Source organism: Biomphalaria glabrata, chromosome 7 (genome assembly GCF_947242115.1).
Source record: "Biomphalaria glabrata chromosome 7, xgBioGlab47.1, whole genome shotgun sequence".
In the NCBI taxonomy this organism is placed as follows: domain Eukaryota; kingdom Metazoa; phylum Mollusca; class Gastropoda; family Planorbidae; genus Biomphalaria; species Biomphalaria glabrata.
Genome location: NC_074717.1, coordinates 1,572,028 through 1,590,875, shown reverse-complemented (window position 1 = coordinate 1,590,875; position 18,848 = coordinate 1,572,028). Strand labels below are relative to the sequence as shown.

The following is an 18,848-nucleotide window of genomic DNA, read 5'->3' as shown; positions in this document are numbered from 1 at the left end:
ATGTAATTGGCTTTATGCTTGCCAATCTTGCGGGACCCCCTGGGTGAGCTTTTTTTTTTTTTATCTCACTCGGGGTAGGGATGGAACAAGTAGCCCGCACAACAGTCCAAAAAGTCCGCCACGCCGTTCCACTACGTTCTAGTGGGCCGTCATCAGAGACCCGTGTGGCTGGAGTGGCGGTCCCTGCACGGAACAGTGGCGGTTACAGAATCAGACAAGCTCCCCGCAATCAGCTCTGTTCTAGGCCACTTGTAGCGAGTGGGGTCCAGGAACGGGGACGGTGCGCTGTGTACACGGCCCGGTCTGGCCCAGTCAACCGATATGAAAGTCTACCGTTGGGAGCCCTCAGACAGGGGTGAAGAGCCCCATGTCCAGGCCTGATAGTTAGATAAAGCCTTTCTATCGGCGCCTACTGGACTTCACTGAAGGTGCATAGGTACTAAGAGTTTTAGCTTTAATTTTATTTTCCTTACGTGTTATCTTTGTTATTATTATTATTATTATGTTAGAAACGAACAAGTAGTCATTCTCTGGCTCTGCCAGGGTCGAGTTTCGCTAAAGAGAAACAAAATTCATCGTAGTCCCTTTAACAGTTTCCACTGAGGAATTTTCTGGTGATGTGGCAGGTCTGCAGCAGTACCTCTGACAGGCAACGAAGATGTTCCTAGGAATGTTAAGGGCCTTGAAGGTGTGTGTGAGGTCAGTTGTTATTATCCCCTCGGTTGATATAACAATGGGGTATATTGTTATTTTTGACAATTTCCATAGACGCTTAATCTCCAAGCCTAGGTTCCCATATTTTCTTTGTTTTTCTATTTCAGTTTTTCTTAAATTATGAGACAGTGGTACGGCGATAGCGATAATGGTAGCGGTTTTTTTCTTTTTTATCGATGAACAGCAGATCCGGGCGATTGAAATCTACCGTTTTGTCGGTCAGAATAGGCCTATCCCAGTACAGCAGATGTTCAGTAGACTCGAGAACCTCTTGCTGAGAGTATTTATAATAAGGGGGAGTGTCCTTACCGATCAATTTGTACGTCAAAGCCAGGTGTTGGTGTATTAACTTTGCAACTTGGTTATGGCGACCTAGGTAGGCTGATTCTGATAGGGCTGGACATCCTCCCATAATGTGTTCAATCGACTCGCCCACATTTCCACATTTTCGGCATTTATTTATTATTATTATTATTATTATAGCTTTTATATAGCGCTACTTTGCTTATGCTTATAGCATGCTCAGAGCGCTTTTAGTCCAATCTCATTTATAAACCAGTGGGGGGCGCTCAGTAAACGCAACTCTGCCCGAGTCGGGTGTCGAACCTCGAGCCCCCTTCTAGGTAGCCAAGCCAAGCCAAGTTCAAGCGCACTTGGACTCTCGACCACGCTTCGCAGGAGTATCCTGTTATTTCCAATTTCCTAGATTTGATGTATGAACATACATTTTTTATCTGAACCAGATCTAGATTAGAATTCGTATATTTTACACATTTAATCTTTAAATTACTAGACCCAGGCCAATGTTATGATCAGGCATAGTAGGCCTTTTGGTACCGGGTAATATTGCAAGCCTACTATGATGTCCGTATCCGATTCACTTCTTAATGTGATAAAACTGTTTACATTATAAATAAATCTGCACCTCCTAAGCCGTGAGAGGATAAGTGATTGCCTTAATAATTAATATTTTGTTCAAATTACTAATACATTCATAATATATATATATATATATATATATTATAAACATATCTTTATCTGGACTCTTTTTAGTTTTATTTAGACTGACAAGTTTATAAAAATGCGCAAATAAAAGTTGTTCTTTTTTTTTTATAACTATTTTAAACTTATATTTAAAAGGTATCTAAATTCTTTTTTAAAAACATTTCATTTAAAAGTGGTGTATTTTTTTTTTATCTGCTTTCATATGTAATTTTAAAATTAGATGGTTAACTTTAAGAAAAATAAAAAAGTAGCCTTTGCATCAGAACTTTAAATGATCTAAAGTACCATGATGTCCGATTTTTATTTTTCAAGTTTCTGATATCTAAAGGGGAGGGACGGACAGACGGACAGACAGAAAAGCCACACAAAAATAATAGCGACTTTTCCCCTTCCGGGGGGTGCTGAAAAAGGTTGACTAAAAAGTAATATATAATATTGAATAGAAAAATAGCAAGAAATAATTCCTTTCAAACTCCACTGACGTTTATTATTGTTTTATTGTTATGTAATAATATTTCATTCTTCGAATCGACGACGATAATTTAAGAATTCTTCTCGATCCAACTTCTGTAGTACTGTGTCACATCTGTGTACACGACAGGATAATCCCCTATAGCATTGAAAATAAAGTTTAAAAAAAGGACAATAACACACCTCCAGAAAATCAGGATGAACACACATTACCATCACACAATTACAGAAGCTTAATGATTCAAGTCATAGCGTAGCTTTAGAAAAACTTTCTTACACAGAAACTAGAAACTTATAACACAAACTTACTAGGACAATTTGTTGTCCCGAAGGAAAGGACTCCAACCAGCTTATCCAGCTTTGGGCCACACAACAAAGGGCCGCCACTATCGCCATTACAGCTAGTGCTGTCACCTTAGGTGTGAAAAGAAAATGGCCGTAAAATACTTATGTTAGGCCTATGTTCAAATTTGATTTAAAATAATATAAGATATTTGATTTTTGGGGGGAATCGTTATTATTTTTTCTCATTGAAAACGCATTTTGAAAAAAAAAAATTAAAAGAGAAATTGTGTTTTCTTATAAAACTCTAATGTAGCCCCTCTCTCTAAAGAGGGCTTTTTCATGACAATGAATCATCTATTTTGTAAGCAATGTAGTTAAAAATGAAAATTGTAAGAAATTTGAGCACGAAATTAAATATACACGTCTGCAAATGGTGGTGTCTGAGCGGTTAAGGGGTTGGCTTCTGAACCTAAGGATTGGAATCTCGGTGTAGACTGAGAATTTAAATTTCGAGATTTTCAGGGCGCCCCTGAGTCCACCCCAATTCCGATATTTCCTGCTTTAGATGGGGAAAGTAAAGGCGGTTGGTCGTAGTGCTGGCCACATGACATGATAACACCCTGCTCGTTGACCGTTGGCCAAAGGAACATCATCTGCCCTCTAGATCGCACGGTCTGCAAGGGAAATTTAACTCTTTCTTTGCATACCTCTACAAGCTACTAAGAACCATAATCCAACTTCCTTCCATAGAAGATAGGCCTGTGCAAGTTGAAGGCGTGATAGTATTATTTGGCTTCTTAAGTATATGTCACAAGTTTTATGTTTGCCGAGTAGCTTTGTACTGTTCCCACCATCATATGGCATACAAAGATTAAGAGGTGCCTATAATTTTTCGATACATACAACGAGGATATAAACATAGAGTTGAAGCTAGGTGCTGAAACAAATGTGATACATACATATATTAAACATAAATTAATAGCATCACCGGGGACAGACTTACCAAGAGAGAAAGTAGCGCATTCAAAAATATTCATTATATGCTATTGGAAAAAAATAACGCCATATACAAAGCAATTTAAAACGTTAAAATATTAGGACAACCTAAATGTAACTATATGCATTGCTATGTTTTGCAAAATGGAACTACTTAATTTGTACGCTTACTAATAAAATATGCATCTTTTTGTTAAAACAAAAGCCCAATAAAGAGGCCATAGCCCAAAAAAGAGACAATGCCCAAAAAAGAGGCAAAGAAAAGAGGCAAAAGCCCAAGGATTCCTAGGATGTAAACAGCTCGACAACTGAAGTCAAAAGCTAAAAAGCTGAGGTATCCTAAAAAAAAGAAAAAGAAGAATTGCTAGCCTAGCGATAACGCACTAAGCGAACTTAACCTCTAGACCATCGGAACGTCCATAAAATCATTCTTCTCGTCCAGAGTCATTTCGCCCGTATGCAAACTACCACCCCCAGTGGTCAAAGGTCACATGCCCTAGCTAGCCTCTCCCCCACCTCGCAGCATCTGTTCACTAATAACTTCAATTGAGCTGACACAGACAGCCGTTAGGCATGTATTAGAGTCCAGTGATGCTCAACCTAATGGACCTCATTCACCAATCGTAAACAAACAACATTTAGTCACGTGATCTTATTGATAAAACAACGAAAAAAACTGTCACGTGACAACCATCATAAATTAAACATGAGATCGTAAATTATATAGAAGAGATAGAGCACCACGTGGCTAAATGTTGTTTGTTTACGATTGGTGAATTAGGTCCATTTGACCTGCGGGCCATTTTAACTTTCGAAACGCGTGTCGCGGGCCACATCAACAAAAAGGTACGAAAAAATGAAATCAAAATTTACCTGAAACTATTTGAAACTATTGGATCTAGTACTTACATTAATTAATGGGATAGTTAAAGTCTATCATTTTTTACGCGTCTTAAAATGGTTTCATTTCTCTACTTCAAATGTGAGCAACATTGTAGCTACCTTTACCACCAACTTATTTTCTTGTCTCTTTTCGGTAAATATTCCCATCGACCCTGCAATCTCTAGTCGTAGTTTAACCAATCTTTTATACGCGGCTCAAACCAAGAAGGCCTTCATATTTGTTTTATAATGCCGCTGTACATGTTATTTTTTTTGTTTGAAACAGCCAGGCTGTTGTGACACGGTTACTATGTGTGGTCAACCGTGACACACGGTCAAGTGTTGGGTATCGGAGAGTTAGGGGACTTGCGGGAAGTGACGAGAGTGTTAAAAATATGCAGAAGGAAGTCATCTAGTGGAGTTGGTGATCTGTCGATAATATTAGCCTTGTAAATATGGTATGTTTGAATGCTTCACAATAAAAGGCAGTTTATACTTAAAAAGGACTTGTTTCTTCACAACTGGCGACCCCGACGAGATTTCTTTACAAAACAAATATGTTGTCATGTTCCACAAAAAAAAAAGATCCATTCACTTTAACTGGTAGATTCTACATTCAGAATTCCATTTCATAAACTCATAATCGCACACTCGTTAAAGGTCGTGTATCAATCCATCACAGAAAACGTGAGGGCCCTAACGGAGGTAAACATACATATACAACTAATTTAAAAAGGGGGGGGGGGAGAATATCTACTTTTTGTGCCGACGTTTCGTCGGGCCGGATGGAACCACATCGCGGGCCGGTTCTGGCCCGCGGGCCGTACTTTGTGCATCACTGTATTAGACAAACAATGGCTCTATCTAATTGTGTATCTCTCATAATGGCAAGCTGACAACATAAACACATTACATATAGAAGCTTCAGTGGGTAGGAGCAATTAAGCTGTGAACGTACACATAGAGTTTGAAGCTAGGTGCTGAAACAAATGATGATACTTACATATATTAAACATAAATGAATAACAGCACCATTAGAATGTTTTTTTTTTGACATTCCGATGGTCTAGAGGTTAAGTTCGCTTAGTGCGTTATCGCTAGGCGGTGGTGTCGTTTCCAGAGTCACTGGTTCGAGCCTTGGTTGGCGCAGTCCCTTATTTTCGTAGCATATTTATTCAATACGTTCTCTCTTAAGAACTTGGTCCCTGGTGCTGATATTCATTTATGTTTAATATATGTATGTATCACATACAACGAGGACACAGCACAATGTAAATTGTTTTACACGTTGAACTCTGCGCTGACTATAATTTTAATTCTTTGAATCTCAATGTTAAATAAAAAAAGAAACATATGGTAAATATGTATCTCCCCTACTGAAAAGCTTCCCGTGTTTGTTACTATTAATAGTGAACAGTTGTAAAAGTGGTGCATTTTTATGAAAAAAACTGCTTGCATAAGTGATTTAAAAAATTAGATATTTCGCTTTCAGAAAAGAAAAAAAGTTGCCGTTGCATCAGAACTATGAATGGACTAAAATATTATGATTTCGGATTTTCACTATCTTTTGTAGTTTACGAGATCTAAACGGGACGGACGGACGGACAGACATTTCAAACAAAACTGAAAGCGTCTTTTCCCCTTTCTGGGACGCTAAAACAACAATGCTCCCCCACAATCCCTTTCCAACTGGTCCATACTTGTGATAGGATCATAGCGATTTGAAAAAAACTAAATGCCTGTAATTGCGCAAAACAAAAAAAAAATACTAGTTACATTTTTTTTTCTAATCTAATAATTTATTATTCTTAGTCCAGATCTATTAGAACTGACTGATGATCTTGTCTTATCTTATAAAATACATACGTTACTTCAAAAAAAAAAAAAAAGAGAAGATGATTGAGTCCTACGCGTTACGCATCTAGTGATGCAAGTTAACCAATGACTTAAATACTATCAGTGCATTGGCTTTCCTGGCTGCCTCAGGCAACCCATTCAATACTCTCATAGCACTAGACAACTAATTAATACAACTACGCTTAATATAAATATTGGCATCAATATTGGCATCATGGGAAATGAAAAGGCAGATAAGCTATCAAAGGCAGGTTCATCTATGGAACAACCAGATAGAATTGTTAACTACCTCACCCTAAGGTCAATGTTAGTCAACAATCACAAAGAGGAGTGGCTCAACTAATGGGCATCAGGAAACACATGCAGAGCCATGTACAAAGAAATGACTACGCCTAACAAACTGGACAGTATTAACTTCCTCCCCCGCAAAGAACAATCTACAATCTTCCAACTAAGAACACACACCACTATTAAATTACCACCTGAACAAAATAAACTCCACACAACTCCCCCTTTGCAGACACTGCGCCCACCCCTTTGAAACCGTAAACCATATCCTCTTTGAATGCCCCTCCCTAATCCACCTTAGGCAGACCCTACTTCCACTACAGCCCAACATAACCAACACCCTGTACGGCAGTGCTGAACTGAAGAAAACAGCACACTTTTTTTCCTTGGCACAGTCTGCAAAAGAGCTCACAGCTCAGCAGCAATAAAGCTGGCTTGAAGAAGAAGAAGAAACAAATATTTATATTTTAAACTTTGCTAGTTCTCTCCCCCTGTTTTTTTTTTCATAATTACCTTGTTCACTTGCGACGCACACAAACTCTTTGTTGTCTATCCCCTCGCTTTGATCACTCCAATAATATATGCATTCTTCTTGTGAGAGTAACATTACCGATGTTTTCTGGAGCCTATTTGGAAATGCATTGTCTGAATAGTTGTTTCTACCCCATCCACTTATGATGCAGGGTGTATCAACAAAGTTTGAGCTATCATCCGCTAATTGTGCCACCTAAGAGGAAAACACGTGAAAATATAATTGTACCACACGATGCTTAAAGAAGCCAAATGCTAACAGGACATTTTGTTTACAGTATTTTAATATAGCATCGTTTATTTCGGGTAATTATAGTTCAACAAATATATAGGTACGGAAGGTTATGTCCATGGTGTCTGAGGAAAAAATGCTCAAACTGTCTTTAGGATTTGTTACATATATTCAACAATGGGAAACAATCTGTAACTCTTTTTCTCCTAATTAACGATTAATTTGATTCCATTAATAACTAAAATTAAATTTTTGTTGTATAAACTTTAATTTGTAGTATATAAAAAGAGCTAGCATTCAGCTAAAATTCTATACCAAAAGTAACGTTTTCTAATTACAAATCAAAATGTTATTGAAGATTTCCCCAAAGCACTGTACGGTAGAAGCCTTCTTTGCTAGAATCGAGGTAAACTTTAATCCGAGATTTTTTTGACACTGCAATGCGAACGTCGAAATAGTAAAATGTCACGAACAGGGGTTTATAAAATTTGAGATCTTCGTATGCTGAATCGACCTGAAGCCAGAGGAACTGTTCATTCATAAGGGTTGGAGATTGTCGGTAAACCTATTGGACATATTTTTCTTTTTCGTGAAGGCAGTCGTTAGAGCCACATATTCCTATCAAATTACCTCATCAGTTTTGAGAAGTACAGTTTGCCCGATGTCAGAAGCATTGTGAGTACTACAAGTTTGTTAGCTAACTGAATCGCTCAGTCTTACCCTTTGAGAAATCCTTGTGGAGCAGTTTGCTCATTGAACCGGTTGCCACTAATATAACGGTCACTGCATTTGACCTTTGGAAGGTTAGTGAAGTCTGATTCGTTGTTGCTGAACATTAGTCTATTTATTGTTAGTCGATCTAGACCATATCTAGACTGTTTGATGCTGAGTTTGTGGAAATAGCTACATCCACCTACTTATTTTGTACCCGTCGTCGTCGACGATGACCTTGGTCTCACCTAGTCTACATTGGACATTACGGACATTTTGGTCTACTGAAGCAGCATGCAGCAGCAACCGTCGTCGTACTACCAGATTAGTAGCAGAAGCAGTGAACTATTTTAGAGAATCGTTATTCGTCAGCCCAGATCAAGTCATCGTCAAGAAAGTCGTTATTCGCTCGCTCAGATCAAGTCGTCAAGAGACCGTTACTCGTCAGTATTTGTCTACACAAATCATTCGTAGCCAGGAGAACTGTTAACTAATTCGTCAGCAGTCGTTTATAGTCTGCAAATCAAGTCGTCGCAACTACACATACGGTCGTCAACAGTCGTTTTAAGAAACTGAAGTATTTTGCTGTGGCATATCAAGACATCTGGGGCATTACGTGAGATACTCGACACAGGTCGTATCCAGTGGCACTGTGGCAGTACCGGAGAACAGAGTCGGAAGAGAGACAGTAGAATTTGCTGTAGATCAATAATCTATGATATTCGGAATCTGAACATTGGAATTCTCTTTCTTATCAAAGCTAAGTGCCATTTTTCTTATTAGTATATGTTTAGATTGCCTTAAAAATAGGTTTTGTCTAAATTTGGTACGTTAGCCTGAGTACAATCAGGTGGTGCGCATTAAACCCAAGTGAAAAAGACGTAATCTAGACAAAAAACTATAATGTATATTTAGGATTGTAATTGTTTTTGTTTGTGTAAACGTCATATCCGTTGTTGCTTGGTTACTTCGTGACGTTATCAATGTGTGCCATATTGTCATATCCCAACCCATAGCGATAGCCTCATTTAATTATTTCATGTGTGTATATTATATTATAATATTTATTTTGTATTAATTTAATTAGATCTGTTATTTTTTCACTTAATGATAAAAAGTGCAGGTAAGATTCTTTTATTGTGAATCAGACTAAAATATTTTTTTTTAGTTTGAGCGGTTAAAATCAAATATGATTTTGCCATGAGAATAGTGCCAAAACTGGCATAGTAGTCAAACATTGTCGTCTGGCTATTTTTAGATTTACAAATTCTTGCACATCTGGACTTTAGTTTTGTATTAATTTGAAAGTTGAGGAAGGTAGTATATTCTAGATATATATCTAATTAAAGATACATATTGTATGGACATACTTGTATGGTTAAATAGAACCATAATTTCTGGACTAGATTTAATCTAGATCTAGACTCTAGACAGTCGTACTGGTCATTATTGACATAAACTAAACTTATACTACTCTGACTCTGGATCTAGATCTAGACTATCATTTATTCATTAGTTACTTTTTTTCTATGATCGTTTTGATTTACTAGATTTAGTATCATTTAGTTACTAATTTAGTATAGTATAGATATTAGAATCTGTTGGATTCTAGATCTAATATTATACTAATATAACTATCATTAAATTAGTTAATTAATCGGATTTGAATTTGTCAATAGTAGTCATAACTAGACTATAATAATTAGATCTAGTAATTATAATAATATTCATATAAGTTGACACTTGAAACTTAGATAAACTTGTTTAGAATTTAAATTTTAGCCATAGCTAAACTATAAGGCTAAGTAAATATATACATCTAAGTCCTTATTGAGATAAAAACATAATACAATGGCTACATCCTCATATGTGGACCTTAAGGAGGTTAAGGAAGCAGCTATGCAGGATGGAAAGGCTATGGAGTTAAAAGTAAAGGACTTGGCAGCTTATGTACAGCAAGTTGTGAGGGAAGAAATGGAACGTCAAGATAAAATAAGAAGGGAAAAAGACAAGAGATAGAGAGACAGAAAGAAGAAAAAAGACAAGAGATAGAGAGACAGAAAGAAGAAAAAAGACAAGAGATAGAGAGACAGAAAGAGAAAAAAGACAAGAGATAGAGAGACAGAAAGAAGAAAAAAGACAAGAGATAGAGAGACAGAAAGAAGAAAAAAGACAAGAGATAGAGAGACAGAGAAAAAAGACAAGAGATAGAGAGACAGAAAGAAGAAAAAAGACAAGAGATAGAGAGACAGAAAGAGAAAAAAGACAAGAGATAGAGAGACAGAAAGAAGAAAAAAGACAAGAGATAGAGAGACAGAAAGAAGAAAAAAGACAAGAGATAGAAAGACAAGATAGGATCAGAAAGGAAGAATATGAGAAGCAAAAAGAGGACCAAGAAAGGCAAGACAAAGAGAGAGAGAAAAAAACAGAACATGAGGCTAAAATGGAGAAGATGAGATTGGATGCAGCACAAGCCAGAGCAAACATGGCTAAAGAAGAAGATACAAAATTTTGATGAACAGAAGGATGACATTGGTGACTTTCTGAAAAGATATGAAGCAAAAAATGTCTACATTTAATATGCCAGAGGAAGAATGGTCTGAAATACTGATAGACTTTGTCCATGGTCAAGCTTTAACAATATGCCAAAATCATGACCATCATATTGATGATAGCTATCAAGTCTTGAAAAGAGAGTTGTTGAATGCCTATGGTCATAATGCTACAACTTTAAGAAAGAAATACTTTGACAATATACCATCATTAGAAATAGAACCCCAAACTACCAATAACATGGAAAAAGATTTTTTTCAATAAGTGGGTAAAGTTAGAGAAATTGGGAAATTCTTATGAGGGATTAAAAAATTTCATTTTGTTAGATAACTTAATCAACAAGTGTGATCTCCAACTTCAGTCATTCATTAAAGAGAGAAATCCTAAATGTTTAGATGAAGTAACAGAAATAATGAGAATTTATAAAAATGCTTATCCAACTAATCCATTCTCTACTAAAGATAAGAATAAGGTAGATTTAATAGGATACACAGGGGAGAAAAAAGTCAGAAGAAATGATAGATATTTTGGAGAAACTGAAGATAGGTTTGAAAATAGAAATAGAGATAGAAATGCAAGATCAAAATCTAGGGATAATCATTATGAGGAAATAACTTGTTTCAATTGCAATAAGAAAGGTCACATAGCTTCCCATTGCAAAAAAAACAACATACTATAGAACAAATGAAAGGAACTCATATAAGGATAGAAATCAAAACAGAAGTAGTAGTAAACATAGAGATAGGAATCAAACAAGCAGAGTTTACTATACTAATGAAAATCAGGATAGAGATTATAGTGATGATAGTGAAATTGAGCAATCAAATTATGGTAACACTATAGAAGAAATTAATATGGTTAAAGAAAAGAGAAATAATTTTAAACTATTCAAAGGTCTAGTAAATGGAAAATCTGTAAACTTTATTATGAACACAGCATGCACAACAATTGCAATTCATTCAACATTTGTAGAACTATGGTGTTACTTAGATTACATGAATTAGATTGTTAGATGGCAGTATTAAGAAATTTAAAGCTTGCAGAATTTTTATCAAGACACCATTTTTCACTGGTTACTGTAATGCTGAAGCCATACCAAGTTTGACACAGGATATGCTATTGGGTAACATTAGAGGAATTAAATCCTGTACCATGAGGGACATTGAAAGATGGCAAAACAAATATGGTCATTTGTTAAACAGAAATATGAGAAATACTAAACAGTACAGTAGACCTATGAATAACTCCTATAATAGAAGAGACATGACTTGTTATAATTGTCATAAGCAAGGACATTTTGCTAGAGAATGTTGGAGTAGGTCACATACCAATCAGAAGATAGCAAGTTCTTATTGTGGTAAAAATAATGAAAGAAGGACTCAAAGTAGAAACAAATATAATGACTATAAAGCAAATGGGTACAGAACTTATGATAAACAAAATGACATGAGAAGAAATAGTATAAATTGAGAAGTGATATTTTGTATATGGAACCATGTTTAAGTTAAACTGGTTATTAAAGTTTATTTATGTGTTGAGAAATAATATGAGACAAATTTTAAATTGAAGTATAAGTTGTTTAATGACTATAATAAATGATGTGAAATTCTCTGAAGTGACATTCCATGGTAATGATATATTATTTTAAACTTGTAAAGTTATAAAACTAAAGTGGAGGTACCTCTTGTACTGAATTGACATATGGATATTGATTGATAATTTTAAATTGGTTATATGCTGTCTAGATTGACATTAATATGAGGATTTGATACTTGTAAATACTATATATATAGTACATTACTGTTTGATATTATATAGTATTATTAATTAACATTGCACAATCTGAATGTTAGTTGACAAGGGAGATAAGTAAAAATTATAATAATTGTAAATAGACATCAGAAAGTAAGTATGGTTATATTTTATTGTGAATCATTTTTATTTATCATTGGAAAAAGTTAGGTCGATGGAAAAGGGTGAGTGGAAAAGACAAATGGACAAAAGCTTATAAAAGGATGGTAAGGAAAAACTTATTAAATGTGGAGACAAAGTTTATAATTTGTTTTGACATATTATATTTTGTCAGATTACTGCCAGTGGAGAATATCTTTGGGAGATCTGTGAAGTGCCCATGAAATGCCACATTGCTATGATGAACTTTGAAAGTATACAGAGTGCCAAGTGAACATTGTTATGAACATTGAAATGAAAATTATTGGAAATATGGATATGAACATTGAGATGAACATTAGTGTCAAGCCAAGATGAAGATGTCAAGATTTTATGTTTGTTGTCTTCCCCATGAAATGCAAATGCCCTTGTAAGACTTGACAGTAGCATTTTTTCCAAAGGGTGGGGGGGGAGGAATCTGTTAGGCACCTAGTTTATATTATTAGTTTGTTAGAGACGCACCATAGGAGACGTATATTGAACGGGACTAGTGACGCTTGGGATATTTTGGGTTAGAGACTGGAAAAATCATTTAGCAATAGGATTCTCTTGGGTAAAGACGTGTTTTATTTGACAGAGACTCTGACTGTGGCCTTTTATTGGATTAAACTTATAATTCATTGTTCATCTGTGTTGACCACATCTTTTCAATCGTTAAATTGATGTTTGTTGATTATGTGCTGTCGTTCAACTACATTGAATACACCCGAACAAGAAACCCAAACGCTTGCTGAGTAATTGATTGAAATCTAACAATCATCTACAGTTGACTTCAGTACAGAATTAAACATACATCACAGTATGAAGAGCTCCAGGTCCTGGCCTGTTCGTTGAATAAAAGCCTTTCCTAAGATCAACTTGATAATGGTGCTATCAGCGGCGATTCCCTATTTAAGACCAATTGGACTTTATGGAAGGTGGATGCGGGGTCTTGACTTGCACGATGTCTAAATAACAAAGAAAACAAAGCAGATTCCTGTGCCGTGTTACAAAGAGTTAACTCTGCAGAGTACATGGAGGCTTACTAATGTAGATGGCCTGTTTTGTTTACGTAAAATCAGACTGGTGTTTTGTAATGGGAAAAACGTACAGTTCTGGCTTTGTTTAGATTGTTACAATCTAGAATCGTATCAACTAAGTCGTAACATATTACATTTTTTTTAGGTCGTCACCAGTTTGTCAAGGGAGGTAAGGCGAGAGTGAATTTGTTACTTTGATATTTTTGGTATAATAGTTATATCCCTTTGTTTAAGTAAATAGTCTTGCACGTGATGCGAACTGAATGATAAAGTCTTCCTTGAATGTGCGAGAGAGTGTGTTAGTCAGTGGAAGTTTGTGTATTAATATTTCCTAAGAGTTGTCATTGTGTGCTTTATTGAATATTAAAGTATTATTGTTATTCATGGATAGTTGGAGTTTAGAGTTGAAGTTTATCTAGGAATAATTGTTCTAATTTGGGTAACCCCTAACCAGCCAAACGAGAAAATAACCGGACACTGAAAGAGTTAATAGCAGGAAGATTAAAGTCAAATAATGGACAGCTGTATGTGGAATTGGTCTTCTAAAATCTAGAATCATATTCATCATTATCATCATCGGCCTCTTTCAGTAGTTTATGGTTCATCTCAGAGCACACTTCCTCATGTGGCTGTGGAGCCCTAATTTAGAGAGACACTCCCGTCCACAGATAGCGCAGGTTAAGGTGGCTTTTGCTTCGGTGGTAGAGGAGCTGGCCGTTTTTCGGATTGTACGTTTTTCTTCCTGAGCTGAGACCCATGTACTTTCACTGTCCATAGCTTTCTTGGTCACTGTCTCTCTCCATCTGGTGCGGTCTAGAGCTATGTCTTCCCAATTGTCAGTATTGATGTTCACTGATTTGAGGTCCCGTTTTATTACATCTATGTAACGGAGGTGGGGGCGACCAGTTTTTCTTGTGCCAGTCGCGAGTTGTCCAAAGAGGATGACTTTTGGGATGCGCTTGTCCTCCATCCGGCGAACATGTCCAAGCCAGCGCAGGCGGCGTTGTCTGAGGGCTGCTGGGAATACATGATCGCGCAAGAATCTCAGTACTGCACACTTTTTCTTTCAATGTGACTTTCAAGATCCTACGGATAGAATCGTATTAAGGAAATTGCAACGAAATATCTGTTTTAAGAGTGCGTTTTGAAATCGAACTTGTTGCAAGCACTATCACAAACTTTATGAAAGACCCTACTTAAAGGTTGATATGCCATATCATTGTCATTTAATACTTTTTGTTGATACTTGATTAATACTCAAAGATCTATGATTTCAGTGGAAGTACAACACATTTTCAGTCCTTTGAAAAAGAGAATAACTTCTCATCCACCTTGATATGCAGCATATAGGGAGAGAGTGCGCATTACTGTTTGAGAAACGCTGAATTAGAGACTTACCTTCACGTTGTTGTTAAGTATCGCTGGAGTGGCCAGTGTCAGAATGGCCAGGTCGCTAGCCACGTTCTCATAGCCTTCATGTATTTTGATGTTCTTGACGTAGATGAATTGCTCGTACTGAGTGGGTGCTCCCACGCTGTCTAACAAACCAACAGCTACTTTGGTATTCATAGCAGTTTCATCCTCCATGCAGTGGGCAGCGGTAAGGACCTATGAACCAGAAGGTGAAACAAGTTTTTTTTTCTAGTCATGAATTAGCGTTGTTTACTTCCTTTGACGTAGATCTCTTCCCCTCCCCCCCCCCCTTTCCCCGCACCGTTCAGCGCATTGGGCGACACGCTATCTCCATAGGGATCTGTCACTGGCAACGCCAGAAGCCACATCTCAACTAGTGTCCATTGCTCTGCTGTCATCCATAACGGTACTGAGTGGTCTTGTTCAGTACTTGTACTTGTTTATCATAGTCCACATTTAACAATACTTACTTCCAAATTTGAACAAAATAATAACCAACTGTTATTCAAGCAATCGCATTTTCGTGAATCGAATTCGTTAAATTATTAATCAATAAAATGTAATAAGCCATGTCTTTTTTTTTCCATTAAAAAATACATTTACGCCGCCCGATTAGATGTTTTGATTTTTAGACCTGCTGAAATATTTGTTTAGATATTTTCGCCCCCTTATATATTTGTTTTGAATATTTTTCTCCCGCTTAAGTATTTCCTTTGAGATTTTGATCCCTTTATTTTTTTTTTTTCAGCTTAAATAATTGTTTTCAAATTTTGGCCCCTATAAATCTTTGTTTTGATATTCGGCCCACTTAAATATTTGTGTTGAGGTTTTGGCCCCTTAAGACATTGTTTTGAGATCTGGCCATCTTAAATATTTTTGTGTTAGATTTTGGCCCGCTTAAATATTTGTTTGAAATTTTGGCCCCATTACATATTTGTTTTGAGATTTTGGCCCGCTTAAATATTTGTTTTGAGAATTAGCCTCTCTTCTCAAAAACATTTACCCGTCCCTTTTTTAAATTAACCTGTATACAAATCTCAAACTATGGATTTCAATTACTCTATCTTCTCGAAATATATCAGAAACAAACAAACAAGTTTATTTTTTAAATAATGACCTTGACACGTACATCACTTAAAAGCAAGAACAAAGATAGAACAAAAAAAATTACTTTATCAGGTTTAATCAGGGTTCCTCCACATAGCAGGTTCCATTCCTTTTTCCCTCGAACAAATAACCCAACCTGGTAAGGATTGTCGTAAAGTTCGGCATTGGTGCCATTAATAATTCTCTTGATGAATCTACCGATTGAATGTCGTGCTGAAAGAATAATATATTTTTTTGTCTAAATGTTAAAGAGAAAACATTTATTTGCTTTCTTTTCTAATTTGAGCTATTGACAAATTTAAAATCTTCGTACGAAGTTATAATAGTAAACACTTTGCCATTTTTAGAGGCCCTTGGAAGACGCTATTAGTTTTGTGTGGTCTGTCTGTCCGTCCGTCCCGTTAAGATCTCGTAAACTAGAAAATATATTATCATGGGTATCATGATATTTTAGGCCTTTCATAGTTCTTATGCAACAGCTATTTTTTTCTTTTCTGAAAGCGAAAAATTTAATATTTAAAATCAACTATGCCAGCAGTTGTTTCATAGAATACACCATTTTTACGACTATTTATTAAGGAAACTGGCTTCATATGGTAATAATGTGTGTTTAAACCTTGCAACCTTCACCCGAATACTGCTTACTCAGGCCACTTCCATAGCTTCATTTAACCTTATGCACTATCTTAAACGGCAGTGCGCATGGAAGAGTTATAACAATATATATAGAAATGTACTTACCACGGCTGCTGGTCACATTGATGTCAGCAAGCAAGAGAACCAAACTAGTTGCTATTAACAAATTCATTCAAAGAGCTGTGACGTTGTTTTCTATTTAGTAGTAAATATTCCCTGGCAAGCTTCGATCTGATGAAAACTCAATCACGGACTTTTATTTCGAGCTCATAGACTGAATGAAAAAAACATCTTGTCTGTTGTTTCATTTGCTGTAAGCTTTTAAGTCGATAAGACTAGCTTCATGACAATCTATTAAATTTAATTAGATTGTGGTAATAGAGTTCTAAGTCAACATCAGGCTACTAAGAGATATATGTGTATTCTTTTGAAGATCTAGTTGCAGTTTGAAAGTCGGTCACGTTTCTACACTGTCTATCTGTCTGTCTGGTTAAAAATTTTTACACGTTATTTCTCCCACGCCCAATCTCAAAATACACTGAAATTTTGTACTTTAGTTTATTTTACGTAAAAACAAATAATCACCAGAGTACACGTCTACTCTATGTCTAATTCCAAGAGTAACTGACTATATTTCATTTCAAATTTAATACCATGACTGATCCAAACTAACTGATACAATTACATCTACTATAAGCTTGTTTCTGTTTTTCTTGTTATTAACTCTTTCTCTCCGTAATTATTTACCACATTCTGGTGGAATCAACGTGTTGGTATCGTCAGTTAGGAGAGAAAGAGTTAATATTTTTTATTCTGCTTTTTTATTAGAAGCTGTATTCCATAAATCTTTCTCTAGCTATTTCCGTTTAAAGTTTTTAATGTACCGTCACGAAACTGAAGGAAATAGGGATTAGTTTCAACTTCTTCGCGTCTTAATATAGAGTCATTACAGTATTAGTTTCGAAATTAGGGGTTTTTTTTTTAACAAAGCTTATATCACCTCTGTCAGTCTGTCTGTTCAAAAGATTGAATTTAAGCCGCCCGCCTTTTTTTTTAATGCTATTGAAAAGCAATTATTATAAAATCTACTCAGATGTTGCTTCTTTACCCCACTTACCCCATGTTCACAACTGGTCTGTTACACATTTAATAGGAAGCCAAGCGCTTATTTAAAACAGCCAGCAAGCCCCCAACAATGGAACTCTACTAAGTCTTTCCAATTAAAGAATGTAATTTAACAGAGATTTAAAATAGGTTTAGATCTAGTTATCCCGAAGATAAAACTAATTGGCAAAAAGAAATACTAGGTTTTAAATGGCCAAAATGAATGTCTATCACATACGTAGCTAAACAATCAGCTTTTAAAATTCTTTAACTTAACCTTTAAAACATGTAAACTTAAATAAAATGTAATTTAAGGACAAATGTCAGCCTAAGTATTTCTAAAACTAAGACTAAGACTAAGACTAAGACTAAGACTGCTTTATTGATCCTTATGGAAATTTGTTATGATTACAATGATTTTTTTCTCATATGAAGACCACACAACAGAAACATACACATAAATACAACAGACACAAGAAAAGGAGTTCATTTTGAGACTACACACAGACTCTGTTCTTGTCTTGATTGACAGAAGTCGCCCATTTTCACGAAGACATGACGTAGTTATGATGGAGTGAGTGACTGTTGTCTTCCAAAATTATTTTATGATTTTTCTTAGACATTTTATTTCAAAAAGTTAATTTAAATATGGCAGTGATGCCTTTTTATAATGTTTTCAAATGCAAACAAGTTATTCCACATGTTTTCAGATTTTGCATAGTCGCGTCGTAAAATTATCAAGGATCTTCTTATTTAGTTTAAAGCTATTGAGTTTGTATATCTTTTTTCAGAGTTCCAAGGTGGTCTTTTCACGAAAGCTTGTTATCAATTATAATGCCTAGATATTTATATCACTTCACTTGATGTATAGATGTAGTTTTTATCTGCAGTTCGTGTATCATTTGCTAATTTTTTTTAAATCTATTAAAAGTTCTTAAGTTTTTGTAAAATTCAGTTCTAGAAAGTTGTCAGTGCACCAGTTTGTAAACTCCTATCATAGATGCATCTTATGTCATTAGTGTAAAGAGTGTATAGTACAGGAGAAAGTACACAACCTTGTGGAGCACCCTTACATAATACTCGAGTTGACGATT

At 35.7% G+C, this 18,848-nt stretch overlaps 1 protein-coding gene across 2 annotated transcripts; it reads right to left on the bottom strand.

Moving 5' to 3' along the window:
* Nucleotides 1–2,202: 2,202 nt before the first annotated feature.
* LOC106076928 (CUB and peptidase domain-containing protein 2-like) lies at nucleotides 2,203–16,910 on the bottom strand. Of its 2 annotated transcripts, none has more exons than XM_056034418.1 (6): nucleotides 16,756–16,910; nucleotides 16,079–16,227; nucleotides 14,893–15,102; nucleotides 7,012–7,225; nucleotides 2,500–2,604; nucleotides 2,203–2,305 (listed from the first exon to the last, which is right to left on the bottom strand). In XM_056034418.1, exons 1-6 carry the CDS (start codon nucleotides 16,820–16,822, stop codon nucleotides 2,262–2,264), a joined length of 789 nt encoding a protein of 262 aa, XP_055890393.1. In that variant the 5' UTR covers nucleotides 16,823–16,910; the 3' UTR covers nucleotides 2,203–2,261. The 2 variants fall into 2 exon arrangements, with proteins under 2 accessions (XP_055890393.1, XP_055890392.1); XM_056034417.1 differs by having other exon boundaries at nucleotides 2,215–2,329.
* Between the last annotated feature and the right edge of the window lie 1,938 nt (nucleotides 16,911–18,848).

Coding starts and splice junctions, on each gene's coding strand:
- LOC106076928 (XM_056034417.1), bottom strand. CDS start 16,822: ATGAATTTGTTAATAGCAACTAGTTTGGTTCTCTTGCTTGCTGACATC. Junction 7,226..14,892: donor TACTTAACAACAACGTGAAG/GTAAGTCTCTAA, acceptor TTTTCCTCTTAG/GTGGCACAATTAGCGGATGA. Junction 2,605..7,011: donor GTGCGTCGCAAGTGAACAAG/GTAATTATGAAA, acceptor TTCACACCTAAG/GTGACAGCACTAGCTGTAAT.